Source organism: Dendronephthya gigantea, unplaced genomic scaffold (genome assembly GCF_004324835.1).
Source record: "Dendronephthya gigantea isolate DGI-Jeju-01 unplaced genomic scaffold, DenGig_1.0 000024F, whole genome shotgun sequence".
Taxonomy (NCBI): domain Eukaryota; kingdom Metazoa; phylum Cnidaria; class Anthozoa; order Malacalcyonacea; family Nephtheidae; genus Dendronephthya; species Dendronephthya gigantea.
Genome location: NW_021163034.1, coordinates 1,591,627 through 1,612,937, shown reverse-complemented (window position 1 = coordinate 1,612,937; position 21,311 = coordinate 1,591,627). Strand labels below are relative to the sequence as shown.

The 21,311-nt window shown below is 35.5% G+C and overlaps 4 protein-coding genes across 8 annotated transcripts; 2 read left to right on the top strand and 2 right to left on the bottom strand.

The window, feature by feature from the left end:
• Window positions 1-7,967: 7,967 nt before the first annotated feature.
• Window positions 7,968-14,797, top strand: LOC114522846 (KH domain-containing, RNA-binding, signal transduction-associated protein 2-like). Of its 4 annotated transcripts, XR_003686950.1 has the most exons (10): window positions 7,968-8,229; window positions 9,202-9,401; window positions 9,737-9,853; window positions 9,989-10,135; window positions 10,239-10,499; window positions 10,707-10,759; window positions 10,872-10,921; window positions 11,016-11,129; window positions 14,220-14,286; window positions 14,766-14,797. XR_003686950.1 is itself a non-coding variant. In XM_028543610.1 (9 exons), the coding sequence occupies exons 1-8, from the start codon at window positions 8,136-8,138 to the stop codon at window positions 11,093-11,095; spliced, it is 1,002 nt and encodes a 333-aa protein (XP_028399411.1). In that variant the 5' UTR covers window positions 7,968-8,135; the 3' UTR covers window positions 11,096-11,129; window positions 11,605-11,968. The 4 variants fall into 4 exon arrangements, 3 of the variants coding, with proteins under 3 accessions (XP_028399411.1, XP_028399410.1, XP_028399409.1); XM_028543610.1 differs by lacking the exons at window positions 14,220-14,286; window positions 14,766-14,797 and adding an exon at window positions 11,605-11,968; XM_028543608.1 differs by lacking the exons at window positions 14,220-14,286; window positions 14,766-14,797 and adding an exon at window positions 12,626-13,379 and having other exon boundaries at window positions 7,969-8,229.
• On the top strand, window positions 14,294-17,195 carry LOC114522848. Of its 2 annotated transcripts, none has more exons than XM_028543613.1 (5): window positions 14,294-15,002; window positions 15,395-15,470; window positions 15,794-16,189; window positions 16,325-16,359; window positions 16,550-17,195. In XM_028543613.1, exons 1-5 carry the CDS (start codon window positions 14,750-14,752, stop codon window positions 16,678-16,680), a joined length of 891 nt encoding a protein of 296 aa, XP_028399414.1. In that variant the 5' UTR covers window positions 14,294-14,749; the 3' UTR covers window positions 16,681-17,195. The 2 variants fall into 2 exon arrangements, with proteins under 2 accessions (XP_028399414.1, XP_028399413.1); XM_028543612.1 differs by having other exon boundaries at window positions 15,791-16,189.
• Window positions 17,196-17,249: 54 nt separating this feature from the next.
• LOC114522847 (microcephalin-like) lies at window positions 17,250-19,953 on the bottom strand. Its single transcript, XM_028543611.1, has 9 exons — window positions 19,801-19,953; window positions 19,183-19,312; window positions 18,727-18,837; window positions 18,581-18,627; window positions 18,464-18,501; window positions 18,140-18,380; window positions 17,897-18,037; window positions 17,521-17,611; window positions 17,250-17,413 (listed from the first exon to the last, which is right to left on the bottom strand). The coding sequence occupies exons 1-9, from the start codon at window positions 19,855-19,857 to the stop codon at window positions 17,352-17,354; spliced, it is 918 nt and encodes a 305-aa protein (XP_028399412.1). The 5' UTR covers window positions 19,858-19,953; the 3' UTR covers window positions 17,250-17,351.
• A 264-nt stretch (window positions 19,954-20,217) lies between these two features.
• On the bottom strand, window positions 20,218-21,305 carry LOC114522927 (transmembrane protein 14C-like). Its single transcript, XM_028543712.1, has 4 exons — window positions 21,149-21,305; window positions 20,711-20,812; window positions 20,496-20,589; window positions 20,218-20,392 (listed from the first exon to the last, which is right to left on the bottom strand). Exons 1-4 carry the CDS (start codon window positions 21,234-21,236, stop codon window positions 20,350-20,352), a joined length of 327 nt encoding a protein of 108 aa, XP_028399513.1. The 5' UTR covers window positions 21,237-21,305; the 3' UTR covers window positions 20,218-20,349.
• Between the last annotated feature and the right edge of the window lie 6 nt (window positions 21,306-21,311).

The window sequence follows — 21,311 nt, the reverse complement described above, 5'->3', positions numbered from 1 at the left end:
ATCCGTTGTGAAACTGTGCATGGGTGGGGACCACTTTGAGAAGTACGACTACTACGTTGAACTGCTTTCGATAAAGTCTAAAAACTGCTGTCTATATATAGTTGGTGAGAAAAGCTATAGAGCAATAATGAAGAATTACATTATATACATCAGATGAATTTACACAGTTATGTAGTGAGCCGGGAAACTGAACGATATTTTCTCAAACAACTATAAACAACTATATTAACTTTGTCAGAAATATCACATGAACAACAACTATATTTAAAAAAAAACAAGTGAACCCACGTACCGCAATTATTTTTATAGCTTTTGTCGTGCCCTGCAATTCTTGTCCCCATTTATTATTTATCTTCATTTCTAAGTGTTTTCGCAAAATTTAAATAAGACCGCTACTTATAGATGGATAGATCATAATTCATGTACCCATTCCAATGTGCGCTAGTCTCGTACACAGAGGGCAAAAAATGAATGCGACAGGCCAATCCAGCTTGATCAAAACTTGTTATATTTTAAACGAAAAAATAGTACTCCGATTTTCTACATCTTGGAATTCATCGCTAAGCTGGACTGTTCTCTTCCTTGCTGTGTTTCTTTTTACCATATTTCTGAATGCGATCGCTGTCGCCACGATTTATAACTCTCGCAAGCTTAAAGAAAAGGTGGCCTACTTCACGATCAGCATCCAAATCATCGTTGACCTTGCAAACGCAGCCATCCTAATCCCGTTGACGTTGTCGATCGTTTATTTCGCTGCTAGGCTGTCGTGCGTTTACATTTATGCGTTTAAAAGTATTCGATTCCTCCTACTCTTGTACTCCATGACGACAATGTGCGCGATGTGTTTGGAAAGGTACATGGGCGTCATCCATCCATTGGTTCATCGTGCAAAAATCACGAAAGCAAAACTGTTAAAATACACCGCTTTTGTTTGCTGTTTTCAGACGCTTTTGTACAGTACCAATTTCATTAACAGTAAAGTAGGGAGGCCACTCTTTGTCGCAAATACCATTCTGTTCCTTGCGTTTCTCATATTTACATACACCAGCATTTTTCGTGTCCGCAGCAGGAGAACGGTCGGAAATCTCGGGGCCCATGTCGCTGGCGTAGCATGGCAGGAAAACAGAAACACGAAAACACGATTAATCAAAGAGTTGAAAATGGCCAAGTCTTGTTTCCTCGTTGTCTTAACCAGCCTGGTGTGCTTCATGCCCGCCGTTCTGCTGATAGGCCATAGCGTCTTAGAACTCAAGACCTGCCCTCTAGTGGTCACACTTCGGAGGTGGTCCTACGCTTTGGTGATTTTAAACTCAACCGTGAACTGCCTTATTTTCTTTTGGGGCAATAGAGAACTGAGAAGCGAAGGACGTACATACCTTAGGAACCTCTTAAACACTCGAAATCCAACGTAAAGGCGACGAAAAAGCAACGCTTGTCACTAATATTATGTTTATATATATATATATATGTTTCATTTGAAAGTAAAAATACAGTAGAATTACTGTAACTGTCGTTTGACAACAGAAAACTGAATGACGTTCTGGCAGTTGTAAAAGATTCCGCTGTAAATTATAAATATACGTAATAGTATAATATAAATGTCAATTTATGAAAATAATTCCACTTCAGGACCTTCAGGCATAAAATTTGTATCAAAATTTGCATGCATGTGTTAAAATAGAACTATTGATAGAGCTATGCTATATACATAGTGATAACAGTGATTAAGTAATCGTAATAAAAGTGGATTGTGAAAATTATCCCTTTCTTGTCTTGATTCATAATTTCTAACAAAATTCACTAGCTTTGGTAAAATCCGATTTGGATTGAGATATGATATGTTCGTAGAATTATCTATCGACCATGCAATATGCATTATTCTGTAATATCTTTCCGTGCATGAATTTGTAAATGTATAGAATTGCAATTGGCAAACGTCGTTATACTTTTTACACAAGTTTTATTGATTTTACACAAGTTTTATTGAGTTTCAAGTCTTTCGTTTAATTCTTGCCAGTGCATGAAGCTTCTTTCCAAACGCATCGGGACAGGTGCATGGCCGCGAGTCGCAGACGGTTAACAAATTCGTAATTAATGGATTGTGAAATTATTTAATGATATTAAGCACTTGCAATCCGTGTTCCAGGATGCACACACAGGTTTTAGTAAGAGTCAAATATCAAAACGAAATTCAAATCGAATTCAAATCGCCCGAATTTTTGAATTATACAATGTGCCCGAATTTTAACTTTTAACCAGCTTTGTAACAATAAACTTGGCAAAGCGCCGGATGTGCTTAGAAGAAAGTGAAACAAAAATGGCCAAATACAATACAAATAGCTATGTGATATATATTACAAAATTTAGTTTTGAAATTTTTAGCTATGTAACTCTTTTTTAGTTTGCTCGAATTTTCGGCTAAACTTTAACCGAATGTCTTGATTCTCGCAATTTGGGGGGGGGGTGAGAAAGTGCCCCCCTGTACCGTACGCCTATGACAAAATATTTATGAGAAACATGTTCAACTTCATAAACGAGCGATTAAAAAATGGCTTTTGAGCAACCTGCCCCTGAGCCTAAAATAGCTTTTCCGGACATCTAGAGCAAATGAGCGATCAGATTTCAAAATATTTTTACGCTCGCCGCCGGCCTACTATATATTGTTCTACGCCCCTGCATATACTTGACATTCAAACAATGTCCTCACTCAGACACTCTTCAGTTAAGTAATCTCCGTCGACGTCTACGTAAAAAAATAATCTCCGTCTAATACGTGTTTCGTTGTTGACCGAGTTGGAATAGTATGATCTTTTTTAGCATTATTCCATTTTACGACCTAAATTGTATATCACATGCAGTTTGTAAGTATGAAAAATGTATTACGCAGAACACATTTTATATTTTATTAGAAGACGGATTTCCGTCTGCGACGCAAAACTCGATGCAGTCGGGTAACTCGTCTTGATACTTGTGCTCTCTTCTTGCATGGACGACATTTTGTATCCCAATATACACCACGAAGCTTAATTACCAGTCTTTTATTTTTATTTTGGACGAGTTTTCTGTCAAAGACAAGAAATTCCTCCATTTTCTCCGTCGTTTGAACGGAAAAGTTGGACGGAGAAATTAAGACGAAGAGCCAATTTCACTGCGAAGAACCTATATGGTTTACCGAATTTATATCAAGACGAGTTACCCGCGTCTGCGTCGAGTTTTGCGTCCCAGACGAAAATCCGTCTTCTAATATAAATTCAGCTATTTAATTATCTTTTCGAAGATCAGCTTAAATATTTTTGACGAAACATATAGCATCACTCGTTTGCTAGATAAACCTCTTTGAACACAATGAAAACTTTGATTTATGTTCATTTTCATGTAGCTTCTCGCTGTGTTGGACGTTTAGGAACCGAACTCAGTGATATATGATGCAACCACACTGTGATGTAACTTTCCGGCAATACATATCGGATCTTTCAAACGATTTTATAAAAAGCTGCAGATGTCTCTCTCCTCCAGCGCACTTCTAATGCATGTGAAGTTCTCACCTGGTCCTGCTCTCATTTGTGTTGTTTTTTTTCACACAGATTGTTTAGCTACAAAGAGAATTAAAGTTCCCTGTCGCATGATATATGTGATGCATGGAAACGTCCGGGAAAATACACTGGCGGTCAAAATTCTTATTCCAAACACTATTTCAATAATGTAATGCAACCTGCCACACTTCCAAGATATAGTCAAACAATAGTTTCAGGAAAAGGGAGTGACGGAAATGAATTGGCCTGCACAGTCAAAATATCTTAACCCTATTGAAAATCTGTGGGACAATGTCAAGGGGATAGTGCAAGAAAGGAATTCATTCATAAAGCGTCCATGATTTATGCGTTGCTGTGAAGACTGTCCATAGGATGAATTTCTTTTGACCGTGAACTTGATTACCACCTTAACAGAAAGTATGCCACGCCGGTGTGAGGCCGTCATCAATTATAAGGCCAAAGGAGGGTCAACAAAATATTAATATTTCATTTAGCTTAGCATGTAATCTAGTCTATATTTACTCGTATATATTGTTAGAGGGGCAGTTACGTTCATTTGAGAGCATTTTAACTTGTTTTGAGCGCAGCAGTTCTTTTTGACCGCCAGTGTAACAATTAACAATGACTCACTATATTTTCTGCTGGCAGAAATGAAGAATGGAAACCGGCTGAATATTGTTTATATATACATGATAATGAATAATATATTATTATGTTATTTATGTAGATCATTATGTATATTATTACAGCATTTGCATGTCATTGAAATAAACAAGAAGTCCATTAACGTTTTACACAATTCAAATAAGTACAGACAAATGTCAATGGCACGAATGTAAAGCCGGGTCCGTTTACACGATCCGTGATTTTGTTGGATTCAATTCACTTCTGATGGATGCTTTATAGTCTGTTGTCTTGTAGTGTATATGAGCAGCAAATCCACTGAAACCAATGCACTCACTGCAATGCACTACTATTTCATCATCAACCAACTATATTCCATACGTCAGAAGTGAATTGGACTCAACAACAAAATTGGATCGTGTGAATGGACCTTAACATCAATAAGGCAAATAAGTGCATTCAATAGAAAATTCTTTATGCCGTCCGTATAGGGAAAATGAACAGACGAGTGTGAAATAAATTTCAAAATAATTTAGCGATTAACATTTTTGAAAGGAGACTAACAAGAGAACAAAAGACTGGACAAAGTGTCATTATTTATGATAAGCATGCATGTTTGATTCGCGTCGTGTTGCCACATCGATATCCGGCGCGTTGCCGCATCGCGTCAACATTATCGCTGCATGTTTTTCCATTTCATATTTTTTACTCCCTTTTTTGAACCTTCTCTTACACTGGCCAGAGAAATCCGTGTAATCCCATAAACTGGGCCCTAGGATACCTTAGGATGGGTGCTCCCAGGCGTATGTGTTACATAATATTTTCATATTATGTAACATATACTAGTGTAGTCCCCCGCTTAACTCGAACTCGCTTAACTCGAACTCCTCGCTAATTCGAACAAATTTTGTTTTCCCTTGGTCAAATATATACGGTTAACTCGAACTTTGGTTTCGAATCATAGATGAGCGAACTTTATAATGTGAGAAGATAGCATTTTGACAACTGAAAACTATCGAAATAACAACAAGTTAATCAGTGTATATATAATGGTATATAAATGCTTATAAATTTTAAAAGATTTTGTGTAGTGCCACGTTCGTTATTGATCTAGCTTTTTTGGTTCCTTTTGTATTCTTTCGATCTTTTTAATTTTAAAACGTCGTCCACTCTCGGTGACCATTCATATTGGGAGGCCTAATATCCCTTGAAGAATGATTCGATTGGATTTTATATCTTATTGCATTATTATACTTATACTAGGTTACCTAACGGCAGTAGTGCTGCCTATACTCTTATAGAAATAGCATGCGCAAAATGCTTGCTTGTTAAAAATTCATACCACGCAAATTATAGTCAAATGTTATACGACACTTCAAATTACAATAGATCAAAGGTCAAATTCCAAATGCGCGAGGTATTTGTGAAACTAAAACCCTGAGGCTTTAGCCTCTTAAATAAAACAATCAAAGAACTAACTTAAAAGTTAAATACTTATACATGCTTTAGTTACGCCACAGGTTTACCTGGTTTACCCCAATGATAAAAGTAAAAGAAAATAGGTTTCAAACCTTTTAAAAAAATCGAAATGACAAAGCTATAATTAATAAAACAAGTGACAGTCAAATGTTATACGACACCTTAAAATCACAATAGATTAAAGTTCAAATTCCAAACGCGCAAGTATTTGTAAAAGACCAAAAGCACAAGACTCCAATTGCCAAGTAACGGTATGGTTCACCACGTCGTTTTTGGTGTCCGTTTATACAACAGTGATGCGTCATGCGAGCACAATCTCACGGCTAACTCAGTGTCTGCCTTCCAAAAACACTTTGAATTTGAAACACTGACCGTATAAAGCATGGAGTCGTTTTATAGTATACCGACCGCATTGCATTGTGGTAGGAGATCTTTTACCACAATGCAGTGCGCTATTTCGTAAATTTGCTTCCCCTACTACACAAATTAGGGACTGCTGCCTTGCTCGGTCGCTCAGGCGACCTCGCTGCGGCAGCAATAATAAACGTAATCTGACACCAACTCCGGTTAACTCGAACCCCCGGTAACTCGAACAATTTTTCTTTGCCCTTGGGACTTCGAGTTAGCGAGGGACTACTGTATATATTTAGCATTAAATGTATATATAGTATAACAACTGCCTAAAAGAGACAAGAACACTTCTCGAAGTTTGACGTTTCGACCTAAGGGTCTCTCCTGACTCTTACCGTCCTGACGAAGGCCTTCAGGTCGAAATGTCGAGAAGTGTTCTTGTGTAATGTAGGCAGTTGTTATACCACATTTGATGACTTCGTATATTGTGTAATACGAGGTGCGATATGTTATTTCAAAGATCTAAATGGTGGAATTTTAAAAGACGATTGACTAAATTTGATTTAATTCAAATATATTACTGATGCCAATTTAAGTTTACAAATCATAGTTGACTGTTTTATGAAAACTTTCCAGTTTTTATGCAAGAAACAAACTGAGAGTGTTTGCCGCAAAGAATGGTCTCTCTACTTTACCTTTAATGAAATCTATACTGTACAAAAGGGTCTGAAAACAGCAAAGAAAAACGACGTATTTCAAATTTTGAACGGTGAATCAAGGGATGCAGGGCGCCCGCCATATACCTCCCGAAACACATTATCATTGCGAACAAAGTCGTCATGGAATATATGCAAGAGTCAAGAGGAACCTGATCTTTCTTGACGCGCAAATGTAAGAATTAGCTGTTCTCCGATGAAGTCTGACTGGTGGTGAAATGAACAATGGATAACGCTATAACGGAATGAGCATCAAGGGTCTGCGATAGATTAATTCATTAAATCAAGATTATGATTGTGCATGGCCACTGTATCTGTTAACCTACACGAGTTCCAAATTGTGACCATTGTAACTCCATTCAGAAATATGGTAAGAAGGGAAGGACTACAGTGAGGTAAAGTTCAGAAAATTCAAGGTTGGCAAACTGATAAAACACATTTTGATTAAGAAATGTTTGCCTGCCGCATTAATTTTCCTCTCTGTGTTTGCGGTACTGTGCAAGAACCAGTTTTGTACATATAACGAGCCCTACCTATGGCCCTACTTTATAACTATCATGCACTTCAGATGTAACTATCAGTCGCTGTATATAAAAAGCACCTGCCGAATTTAAATTAACCAAACTTTGAGGGCTCGTATGCGCTATAATGAAACACCACTGATAGTCTAGTACACACGATGTAAAAAGGTACGTCATAACTTTTATGTGAAAAATTAGACTAATTTTTATAAGAAGTACTAGTATTAATTTATGTGAAACAGGGAAAGTGTCGTTCTCACTTCGCTCCAGTGTCTGACTATGACGCTGAATGACTTAAAAAGTGGGCTTAGTGGTGTGCCTACCTCCTGCATGTGAACTGCAAAGCTGCTAGATTTCACAAATATGCTTGGTTTACAAAAATCACATTCATATGGTTTTTCTTAGCCTCCTTCGCAGGCATTTCTACTGTATAAAGAAATATTCATATTTGGTGCATATTTGGCTTGGGCTAGCTGTCAGCTGTGTCAGCTTCTATTTCTCTCCAGTGTGGGTTTTCATATTGCAAGCAGAAGCAACCGTTAATTTGCGAAAATTTCGTGAGCTAATCAGTGAACTCATTCTTTGATCGGATCAGGTTTAGCTGTTTTAAAATCTAACTTGGTGATTAGTGGTGATTTTAATCTATATTTAATCGCGCAGTTACTATCACTGACTACAATGATTACTAGAATACATAGTTCAATCGGGTATACATCGGACGTACATCGGCTTGTCGGGCGTCGTTCGAAGCGAATTTAGCCAATCGGAATACCGTTCATTGTGTTCTTCGTGATTATTCGTGACCATTGACTGTTCAGAATTGATCTTTATTCTCTCGATCTTTCAGTGCCCAATGTGAGAGAGAGAGCGCATTGATTATAGCGTATTTTTATATTTTTTTTACAAAATTCATGGAGTTGGGCAAGTATATCGACGCTCTAGTGGCAGAGAAGAACAGTTTAGACCCGTCGTATCACGTACACGCCGTTCGTTTGTTAGAAGAAGGTAAGCAGAGGTCATATTTTGGCGTAAAATTTCAAACAAATTTGGGTATTTATACGCTTTGTTCAATAGCGTGCGGCCTGTTCAGCTATTGTGAACGTTTCTGTTTCTTTTTTGTCGGTAACTAAACTGTATTCAGTGCATTTTAAAAGCTAAATATATTGGTTGTCATAGTCTAAATATTTGAACATGTGTAAGTCAATATTTTGGTAATAAGCGAAGAGGAGACATCGAGTATTTTTCATATATATAACTCAGCTATTTTACAATATTGAGCACAATATAAAAAAACATTAGTTAGGGGGTTTATTCAACCAATAGCAAACCTGCCAAGAATCTATTTGAAAGATCATCCACTGCTCTTAACAACATTCCTTGATGTGATATACTGATATTTGGCATTATTTGCCAAAGGCCCCATCAGTAAAACTAGAAAGAGTATTATTGCAAAACGTCTGCCACAAGTCAAGATAGGCAACAGTTATGTTTCATAATCATAATAGAGTTCTAAGGGCCTATTTTCACTATGCTATTAGTCTTACATTTTACCTGTAATTCCTACCCTGGGTAACCCTGGTGTATGTAGTTAAATGGACCCACTGGGTTAAGGCAGTTGAAATGAACACTCGTAATGGAAGCAGGAAGATGGTAGAGTTGGATTTAACTTGATGCATACACCAGGGATAGAAACTGGAGGCATATGTCCACAACATTTAGAGTAATATAGAGGCCCTTTTCTGCCGTTTTTTCTTTTCAATTTCCAGGTAAACTGTAAACACAGTGTCAGGCAACTCACTTAGGCAAGCTTGTCCAGAAAATGTACCTAGCCCACCTAGGCAAATCCCAGTTTAACCAGCTATATCCTGCCTAAGTTGCCAGCCCAATTGGTAATAAAATTATGTGGTGACATTAGATATTGGTAGACACAGCCAGTGGTAATGTCTAACTATTGGCATTGCCAAATTTTCTTACCAGAAATTGAGAGGGTTGAGTCGGGTCAGAAGGAGACTAGTAAAGATGCTATGGATAATTACAACAACAACACTCCTGAAGGCAAGGCAGGCATTGAGCCTCGGGAAAGGAAACAGAATTACATGCGACAGTATGAACGTGAAGTCGAACCTTGTATTAAACTGTCAGAAAAAGTTATGATACCAATCAAAAAATATCCCAAGGTAGGCAAGCATCATATCTGGTTTCCTTACTATATAGTAAAGCAATTCTGTTGAAAAGGTTAACGCAATGATATATAATTGTCTGAAGTTCAACAGTTTAAATGCTAATTAAATTAGCACGTGATTGAGGGTACTCAATCATTTTGAAAACCCACAGTTTGACCTTTCACTTTGGGAAGTGCATAACTGTCCAGAGGAGGTGTAATTCATATTCCTAGGGATTTGCAAAACAATTGCATGATACGTACGCAATTACCTCCCACACCTCCCAAGTAATGAACCTGTGTAAGTACTATTGCGTGTGTTTGTTGGCTAATTGCATTGCAATATTTTAGTTTAATTTTGTTGGACGGCTTTTGGGACCAAAGGGACACACATTTAAACGCCTTCAAAATTTAACCGGATGTAAAATGTCAATTTTGGGCAGAGGATCAATGAGAGATAGAGAAAAGGTAATAGAAAATAGATTTCTGCATTTGTAGTGATAGAAAAATAACCGACAAGTTTCCTTTGCAACCACGGTGTTTTGGAATTCAATGTCTTTTGTCATGTGTGATATACCTAAATCCCAACGTTGTAATTTGAAGGAACAAGAACTTTTAGAATCCGATGATGCAAAGCATGGGCATTTAAAAGAAGACTTGCATGTCTTAATTGAAGTGGAAGCACCTAAGGCGGAAGCACATGGCCGTCTTGCAGCTGGTATAGCTGAAGTTCAGAAATTCCTCATTCCAGTAAGTGCCCATTAAATTTCAAATTAGTCTACTTATATAAGGCATTAGCTATATGCTTTAAGTTTGAATAGCACTAACGAAATGTTTGATCACATTGCATTAGGATCCGAATGATCCAATCCGTCAAGAACAAATGCGTGAGTTGGCGTATCTAAATGGCTTGGACGAGGGTCCTACTGCAGTTGCTGCTCCTGTTGCCACGGTGATTGCAAGTCCTGTTGTGAGAGGTCGCGGCCGTGGTCGTAGTGTTGCCGTAAGGGGTACACATGTTGTGAGGTCTTCGGTTACCCATGCCCTACCACGATCTGCAGTTGTGGCAACTGTCAGTACACCACGACATGCAAGTACTGCACCAGAAACCTATGTAAGTTACTAACATAAATTTGCTCTAACATGCTTGAGTGTATATTGAGTGTATTAATCAAGAGGAGGTACAAAAAACAACCCATGCATGCTAACCCTTTTGTACCTATTTTACACAGATAGGTAACTAGTACTCACCCACATTACAAGTGGATTGTTATTAAGTGAAGTCAACAACTTGAATCTTAGCATACCCTGTGTTGTGTAGGCTTATGAAACACATGATGCTGGTTATGAATATGAACAAGCTTATCCTGAAGGGTAATATGTCTATGCACTGTATATTTGTTTTGATATATTTTATATATATTAAATGTTTTTGCTGTTTACTCTCTCTTTAAAAGAATGTGCTAATTTCTCTCACTTTATTCAGAGAGTTGGTTTACTACACAGACTATGCTGCTCCTGAAACAAGCTACTCGTGTGAGTAATGCCAGTGTCATTTATTGTTCTCTATGTTTTTATACACTTGCATCTTTCTTGAGCATGTTTTCTTTACATATTTTTGAATCCATAGCAAATTCAGGCACCGTGCGATTAAAGGCACCAATAAGATCAATGAAGTCTTCAGCCCGCGAGTCTACCTATCCTTACTAAAACACATCAGTGGCATTTTTGTATTCAAGTAGAGGTAGGGTTCATGGCTCTTTAAACATATTCTTTAGACACATTCATGTCTGCCTAATTGCAAAGCAACCAAGCTTCAGTTTATATATGGATTAATGGATACCTTTGTTGAAATGTTATTGTCCAAATACAGCATTTCATAGTATCATAACAGTAAATGTCAACCAACTACCACCTAGATATGCATGGTTTTAAATGATAATTTGAAAAAATGAATCCCTCCCCCCTTCCTTTCCTCTGTACCATTTGCAGTACAGGACTCCGGCAATTAAAATATCAGAATGTTTTGCAATCTGCAAATCTACAAGTGATTTCAGAAACTGCATTTCTAACGTAATACTATGTATGTGGATTCATGGTCACATTTATTGATCCATTCAGACTAAATAATATTGAAATGTATATGTTGTCTTCTAAATTAGACAAAAAATTAATACTGTAGTTTTATATTAATTGTATTATAACTTTGTTTTAAAAAGATTTAACAACAAGCAAAGACAAGCTAACGTGAATTAAAGGACATTAAATTTCTCGCTGTAAATATTTTCTTTCCACTTTAACCCTCTATCTAAATGTTAACAATGTGTGTTAAATTTTAACATCAGTGTTACAAGGAAAATTTGCTATGATTTATATTGTGTCTTCAAGGCACATGTGCATGCCATTTAAAAGCATGGTCCATGTATGTTATTAATATTAAATCAAATTTAAAAGATAATGAAAAATAAAAATATACTTAGTACAAATGTGATGAATTAAATATAACTTCTTAAAGGTATGACGATAAAAACTATTACATCTTTATACTGAAATTCCCAGTTGAATATATGTATAAAATATCTCAATATTATTATTCTGTATTTTCTTTAAATTGTGTTTTAATTAATTCCTCTTTCTTCTCCTTATTTTTTCATTACAATATTAAAATTTAATGCTTTTCACTTTAACATGTTATTCAACTGAAAATTTCTGTATATTTGAAGTAGTAATATTAATACCATTGTAAATCAGCCCCCTATTGTGGGCAACTTTTTAAATAGTTAAATGAAAATGCTAATAAAGAAATAGAACCAGATAAACTTTAAAAATGGATGCTGTTTGAGAGTATCATTACTAGTTAAAAAAATTAAAAAACTACACCTCTGATAAAGTAAATATGTGATTGTTGTCATCTTCTGTGATAACATTTTCAATTTGTCTTTTTTAACTATAAATTGTGTGTTAAATTCTACGATACTGAGATATTAAATAAGGTAAGATATATAATATTTCTTTAAACATTAAATTTCTACAGTGTTTAATAGTCATATAAGTGTATGGTAATTTTGTCCCTGTTTTCTAAACATGTTCTACATGTATATTCTCTAAAAGTTAAATGGTTGTTGTGCAGTTACAAAAAATGGCTAACAATATCAAAATTAATGTGAAGGTACAAATTAGTATTAATTTCAGAGTAGCTATCAGTTCATGCAGTAAGTATGTGTATTTTTATTTTTAAAGCCTTCTTCGTCAACTGTAACTATGAGTGTCCCTGGATGAATCGTGATATAAACTTAAATGTTCTTAGAAGTAGAGTATTTTTATACTAAATGTATTTTGTGCGTGAAATTCAGGATTTAACCCAGAGCAAATGTAACCAAAGTAGATTTGTTAATTGTTAATTTGTTGATTTTGTTAATTACTGACTAATTAGTTGATAGATTTACAGATACCTATTTTTGTAAGAGCGTCAGTTTCTCTTTAAATATTTGTATTGATTTGATATACCAGTAACAAATTACTTTTTTAACTGTTACATGTTAAATATTCTCATAATAAAAATGTCTTTTGATATAAACAAATAAACTGCTGTTGTCCCTGTCTAAATCTCAGAGAAGACAATAAAAAAGGATGCCACAAATTTTTTTTTGGCTCGCTTGAGATATCCAAACAACCCGGTAACCTATTTCTAAGTACTAATATGTAACTGATAACAAGTTCTCTCTATACGTGCGTTAATTGAAATAACAAGCAGTTAAAATTCGACTAAATTTTTTTAATTTCTAATTGACCTTATATACCCTCAACCCTCTTTTATCATATCCGAGTGATATTTTGCAGGGCGTAATTCTAGACGGCCATTCCCCATACTACGATTTATAACCATGCACGTAGAAATCATAACATTTGACATGTGTGGTTTAATCCTTGATTTTTCATAATTGGGTGACGGAAATGATCTCTATATAATCGAAAAAGTAAACTCAGTTAGCGGTAATAAGATTTATTGCATGGTATTAACTTTATAACTTTTATATGTGAGATTTTTTAACTCGTAAGAATACTTTGGATACTAACCTCGACTTTGATTAACCATAATATGGCGGCCATGCTGCATGTATTGTTTAAATTCTGGATTTTTAAACTCGTACAAGTTTTTACCAAACATGTAAGTATTTTTAAAAGTTTCAATGTTAATCTATTTTACGTAGTCCTAAATTAGTTTAGTCAAATCAGTGCATAACAAATAATTTGTGTATATATCAGGCTCTGATACTTTGTAGAGAAGAGTTTTGTCAGCGACATTTGAATCTTTGCCATGTTTAAGCCTAAAACTGATTAATAAATTGAAGATATTTAATTTGGTAAGTAATCATCTAAATATTGACGACTGTGCATTTAATTTCAACTGATAAATTTTCTATGTTAGTATTATTTGTTTCGGAAATATTAAACCATTACACATTTGTGTTAAAACTACATGAAAAACGATGTCTAAATGTCAGATTTCCTTCATTGCGACGACTTTTATCTCGCAGCAAATTTTTCAATCTATTTTCTGTAAAAGTGTTATAAAAGACGGGTGAATTATTCAAGAAGGTTAAAAATCAAATGTCTTAAAATGGTTTCCTGTCAATTGATTCCCTTAAAGTGAAAACTGTAGATGTTGTGCTGGATTTGACTTTAAACGTAACATGGGTAGATTCTTGTGTGTAACAATTTATAAATACTTTCGATTCTTTTCCAGTATAAAGTGCTTAATACCTTATATTTTGAAACTATTTGCTAGTGATTTCTTTTGACTTCACTATATACTGTAAAACGCTTTCTTTAGCTGGTTGGATAACGTTCGCAGTCGTCGCACTCGCAAAGAGGAAACGCTATTGACGGGTCCCATGCAGGTATGTGTATATTAAGTTCTCGTGCAAGAAACATCTTATACTTATAGTTCTTTTGTTTTCGAGATTTCCTATTTTAGTAGCAAATTAGGTAGCGAAGTCGCAAATTAGGTAGCGAAGTGGCAAATTAGAAGCATGTTTGTGAAGATAAAACTATAAAACGTCGTCTAATTACTGGCAACGTAACAATTACAATAATTTATTCCAAATTCATCATGTTAAAAAGAAACAATCCGCTATTTAGCTTTCTCGTCACCTCGCCATAAAAGTCCGTAACAACGCCCGGATTTTTCGCGTTCCGCAAGGTCGGTGCACGACCACCCCCTTGCGTTTGCTAATTGCTACTTTATTGCCTAGCAACAGCGAGGAACTTGAGTAAATATTCAATACGTGCATGTGTATGCTGTGTCAATGCCGCATGAAATATCATTTTAATAAGAAGGAAATGCTTTATATTGTATGACAAATGAAACTTCCAAAAGGCTTGCCAAATGATGTAGTTCTTCGAACTTGGATGGCACAAGGCAAAGGCAACGAGCCCGAATTGAACACTGGAAGTTTTGTATCGCCAATTTTGAAAGAAAGCGCTAATGGTGTGCATCCACACGTCGTCACTCTTAGTTTGAGGCCGTTCAGGACGACGAATTTATCCGTGGATTCGTTTATGGCCTCGCATAGTCCGAGACGAAGTAGCTCTAACAAGCAAAAGTTTATGCTTAGTAAGTCTATAAAGAACGCAGCGTGTTTATATTTTAATGTTTGTTCAAATACTATTTTATAATCAGGATATGAATCTAATCAAAATTCACTAAGCTATCTGTTTATGCTAAAAATTGAGCGGAAAAGGGAAAATTCGAACAAATATAAAGAAATGCAAAAGGTTACTTGTTATTCGTGAAAATTTGGCTGGTGATTTCAGGTTTTACATGAAGATTTTCCAACCACAAAATCCTTGATGTACAATAAATATTATCAATGTATATAATTATGTTTGACGGGCTTTAAACAAAAATGTAATTTGAACAGATGCGTTTTGCAGGTAGTTCCACTATCAGTAATCAGCATGCAACTTAATGAGACTTCTTGCCTAATTAAATTATTATTATTTTAGAACCACTATCTCTAGATCAGAGGAATTGTTCTTCCAACGTACATACGACATTTGGAAAAGATGCACTGGAGCTTGGGTAGGTGATATTTTTTGGGTAACCAAGGTTATCTCAAGGTTGACACATACTTTCTATATCAATTATTTATTTCAAAGCAAAGAGAAAATTAATTGGAAATATCATTTTTTTGGATTGCATTTTAATAACCAGTGCTACATCTTTAATAAGCCTTGCAGACATACATTGTTAATAAGCCTTGCAGAGATACCTGCTTAGTTTGCTAAAAAAAAATTTGTGTAAACATTGTGTTTTACTATAAAACACATGCCTAGAAAATATCATTAACTAAGCTGTTAGATATTGCTATCACTACCCTGTAACTGCAATTATTTTTTTAGTAGCATAGCATCGTCATTGAAAGATCATGAAAGAATACCACATGGAAAGTCGGACATTAGAGCAGATAGACCACAATCCAACTACAGCTGTCAAAACAGAGTTAATAAACCATTAGCAAGTGTTGTGAACTGCATTGATTATGATCCAAACTATTCATCTAAACTCTATACGGTACCTGACGGTACTAATTTATACACCTCGCGTAATAATTCCTTTCGACCGCCGCCAAGGATATCTCATTTGACAGGACAAAAAATTACATTTGGCAACACATATGGCTTTAACTATCATACCGGGTATATAAACTTATTGCAAACACAGACAGATCTGGTCGCCACCGGAACACCTGTCTCAACAATCGGACCTAAACAGAATCAAGCTACCAAACCATCACCAAGGTATTATGTGTAAAAATATAAGATATAGTTTCTTTTGTTTCTGCCTGAGAAACACAGTAGGTTTTTGCTGTAAATTTGGGAATGCTCTTAATAGGAATGTATTTTGTTTTCTGAACAACTTGTTTTACTCCATAGATGGCAGACTGTTAAAAGTGCATTAAATGAAAAAGGTGAATATATAAAGCTGATTGTGTTTTTGTGCATGTATGTTAAGAATGCTCCTTGGCAATAGACTGAATGATTTTACACATTAGACTTATGATACATCATTACTTGCATTTATTTGGCTTTGCTCTGTCCCCTTTATCCTCATAAAAGGCTTGCATTCACACGATTATTTTTAACTTAATTTTCATTCAGGTTGTAAATATGTTGACCCTATGCTTGGTTGCAATTCTGGCTTTCAAGCAAGAATGTCAGAAATCACTCAACATGAACTTGACACAGTGAAATGGGAGAAAGGAAAAAAAGGAAAGAAAAAAACAGGCTAAAAGAAAAATGGAGTTTCAGAATGTAATTTATTTTTGTAAGTTACAAAATTTACAATTATGCAAATTGTATATATAAATGTTGAAATCATATTTTCCAGCATCCCACCATTTTTTATCAATAAAATTTTAACATGGGATATTTTACAATAGAGTTTTGCAAGTTGCAGATTAACATAGCATATTACTAAAACAAAATAGTACCGCAAGTTCGCAACCCAAATTTGGCTTGGCATTGTCCCCAATTTTTATTTCTTCTAATGCTGAAATATTTTATTTTTTGATGCCATTCCTAAACCCAAATAAAATGAGGACTTACAGAAGAATTTGTATGATTAAAGTTGACTCCTGGAAATCAGATGATCGTTACTTGACCTATATTTGAGTTTTATCACATCAATTCCACACAAAACAAGTGTCTAGATATAAACCTAAAAATTTGGTTTCCTCTCTTCAAAAATGTACAGCTATAAAAACATATTGGAAGTAAACCAGTCAAATCAAATGACATCTAGTATGATCTAGCAAATTATTTAATAAGTTAATATATAATATATATAATCAGTTTGTTACAGAGGAATATAATTACCACATTATAAATGTAAAAATATATTTACATTTTACAACATATTATATACAGCAATTAGGCATCTTTTGTTGGAATGTGTCTTAAATTAAGAGTTGCCTGCCTGTTGGTATTCTTCAAATGGTAAAACAGTTTGCCGAGTAATACAATCTAGAAACAAGAATATATTTAGAGTGAAATACATATCATTCCGAATTGTCAACCACATGTTTCATAAACATCCAATGCATTTAAATATGTGAACGTAAAAACCCCACCTAGTAACCATTTCTCAGTGACTTGTACACCATCTGTTTTAGCCGAGATTTTACCAATGCACACTGATGCCCTTCTAGCACTACCAGTTATCTGTGTGAAAAAAAATATTGTATGGTGACATATTATATAGTGGGATGGTGTTCCTTTTATAAGTTGTTTAACATATTTCCAGGAAAATAGCTTATTGTCAACAACTTACAAGTAAACTCTGATGGCTTATAAAGTTGATAATTTTTTAGGAGTGCTTTTTTGATCAAAGAGAGTTTTGAGTTTTTAAACAAGCTAACCTGCAGCACTTGTGTTCCTATAATTCACCTGAAATTCAGGCAGGTGGGAATGAGGCTAATATTAAATACACAGCATGCTAGCACTCACCACTCCACCAGATAGCTGGATAAGCTTGGTTATGTCATTTAGTGGGGGACTTGTGCATGGTGAGATGAAGATTGGGCCGATGTCTGCCAGAAGTCTACAGTGGTATGTTGATCGTGACAAAACCCTTTCCTTCCTTAGCAACTGTGTAAATATAAGTGTGAGCTTTTAGGTGGACACAACAAAGCATGATTAGGGTGTGTGTCTGTTATTAGAAGGGTGAGGCCTGTACCCTGTGGTACTTACTTTTGCAGCAGGAAACTTCTCTGCTAACTCATAGGGTTCCTCGTTGAGCCAAAATCCTTTCTCCAGTGATTTCATGACCCATTCCACAGACAAGAGCCAACAGCCAGAGAGAATTGCTTTGAGAACATTCAATGTTCTGCGTTTTCCTCCTGAGACAACATGCGTTGTGTTTGCACCCACCTCCCCCTGAATCTCGTATTCACCCAGTTGGTGCACAACAGCTATGATTGTTTCCCGTATACTGAATGAACCGAAACAAAAGAGAACTTATTAGGTATATTTTTCAGCCACAACACGAGGTGCAGAAAGAACGTAAACTCTTACCTTTTTTCAATACCAGTTATCGCCAAGAATTTAGTAGTCTAAAAAATTAAGTAAATTAATAATTGTATGTGTACTGGCAATGCTTGGTTATAATGTGAGAAAGTAAAGATCTTTTACCCGTTTTCTTTTTTTGGTACTTTTAATTCTTTCTCCCAATTCTTCATCTGAATGTATAGAAATTGTAAATTTCATTTATTTTTTAGTAGTCCAAACTGTGTGTTTTGATTGTGTTTTTTTTTTGCTACACCACATACGCAACTGACCTGCCACCTCTTGTAATATCTGTTTTATTTGCCTTTTTTTCATAGTTGATTTGAATCTTTTCATGTGTGGCAAATTTGCCATAGCTTTTTGTCTTTCTGCTGATTCACGCTCTAAGTAATTGGAATATATGGAATCATGCAATGGAAGTTCTATATAATCTTGAAATGTTATCTGGTCCTTTTAGAGTTATTAGCATGTATAAAAATGGAAATAGTAGGCATGAACTATACATGTCTGTGTTTGCGTAGGTGGAGAAGGGGGAAATCAGCAAACCCTCTCTCCTGTTATTCTTCAGGAGTCAGTTAATTGGGCAGATAGCTTGAGTTTGCAAATTTGGATAAATAAAATAATGATAGAATAATGTATGTTTCAGGTAAGGATAAAATACTAGCCCAATTCAAAAACTTAGACTTCTGCCATATCAGATTCAACATGCAAAATGAATGCACAATCACCCATTGCATCCATTCTCAATCGAAGTGATTGAACAAGTGATAGAGGTTCTTCCTCTTTGTCAGTATTCTCATCATTGGACATCATGCTCTCAACAAAACTGTTGCTAAATTCTGAGAGCAAAGGTGAAGCCTAAAGAAAAAACAAATTTGGGTGTAATAGAGAAAGGTATGCTCATAGGCAACATTGGTTGATAGTTTTTCTTTACTCTGTTGATTATAAGCAGAAACTTAACTATGTTTTATTGCACAGTTTTAGCAATCTAAATTGAATGAATTAGATGTATACTTGAAGGCTGAAGGCACAGAAACAACCGTACTTTCCACGCAGACTGCACTATTGAACGATTATATAGAGGTGATAGAGCAGTTGTACAATGTAATAAGAAATAAAAAAATGCTCCTTTGGACAGAGAAGACAATATGTACTTTATCGTGGATGGATATACTGTATATTTAACAAAGGTATGCTCGCTTGTATGTCTGATTCACTATTCATTCTTTTCAATGTGAAGCAAATATATATAACGAACTATTTTCATGACCAAAAAACAGGACTCAGGCTAGCCTGGCTAGGCATTTGGCCAAACAGGGATTATCTATAAAAACATGTACACTTACCAAAATACTGCTTTCATTTCTTACAGAACTAGAGAGCCTCCTTTTCTTCGCACTCATTACAAAGGTAATGCTAAAATTCTTTATTATCCCGGGCGTAATACATAAAAACTGTCAAAATATAAAACCGAGAAGATTTTTGTATTTTTTGAATCATCCCGCCCAAACTCGCCCGATTTCGCCCACCTGCGCCGGTGACCAATGAAGGCCAGCGAACAAACGTTTTACTTCATGTTGCCGAAACTGTACCAGAAGCGTCGCTTGCACAGCAGATGTACACGTATATACAATCAATAGCCTCGATTTAGTGTGAAATGTTAACTCGCATTTCGTGCTTTGTAGGTTTGAAAATTAATTTGTCAAAAACAATGCCTCAAAAACATAGGAAAATAATCTCGAATCATTCCCTGACATGCTATTAAAACTTAAAATTAATTCACATGGTTTTAAGGAATACAATTGGAACACATTTTTTAAAAAGTGTTTACACACATAACATGTTTTACACTATGTCACAGCTTATCTACGAATGTAAATTTTCTTCCTTTCAGCTTAGCTTCTGTACTTGTACAGCAGACGCCCAACTTGCAATAAGCTAAGTAAAGAGACAATCAGCAAAGGTGAATGTTTTCTTTTCAGAAGTTCAGAATTAGCCTAGAAATTCTCACAACTGCTTCATATTTGCCAACTGCAATTACCTGAGTATGAGTACTAAGCCAGCTGGCATTAACTTAAATCTTCCTGACTTGAAAGTTCGCACTCCCATGACCAATCCAAGAACGCCTGACGCACCTGTTCAAATGAAGTATATACATCACATTCTGTTGAATCACCATTGGTAAGTCCTATTAAATGTTATAGCAAATAAGCAGCATATATCTCAAATATCACAACTTTTTAAATTTCAACTTACATAGTCCTACCATCACATTTCTCGGATTTGCAGAAGTCTGCATCGCCCCATATCCAGCAAGACCTCCAAATAGCAGTCCCATTGCTAATGACATTACACTACCTAAATATATGTCAGAGAGAATATACTAATTGCTAATGACCACATGCAAAAAGCTAAACACTTAAGATATGTTAGTGAAACATCTTGTTCGTACAGTCCTATAGAATGGACCAAAATTGAGGGCCTCGCTCACTGACATACCATCGATGTAACAAATTCAATATTTGATGAAGTAATTCATTGTACTGGAGTACACTACTTCATTTTGTTACATGAAACATTACAGTACATGGTCATTCTTGAATTGGGTAGTGCACTATTGACCATTGCACTAGTACAGTACCAACTGCAGTACTGTAGTACACTAACCCTATACAATTATACATTGCCTATCACCTGCTTTAACATAGCCAAAAACCCCACCAAAGGCAACAACAGCAGCATAACCGTACGAAATATAATCCGTTGCTGCACGCATAGACATTGTGTTGTGAGTACTGAGTAGCGCAAATTATTTATCCAAGTTATAAAGTAGCAATTTCAAACAATGGTGTTTGTT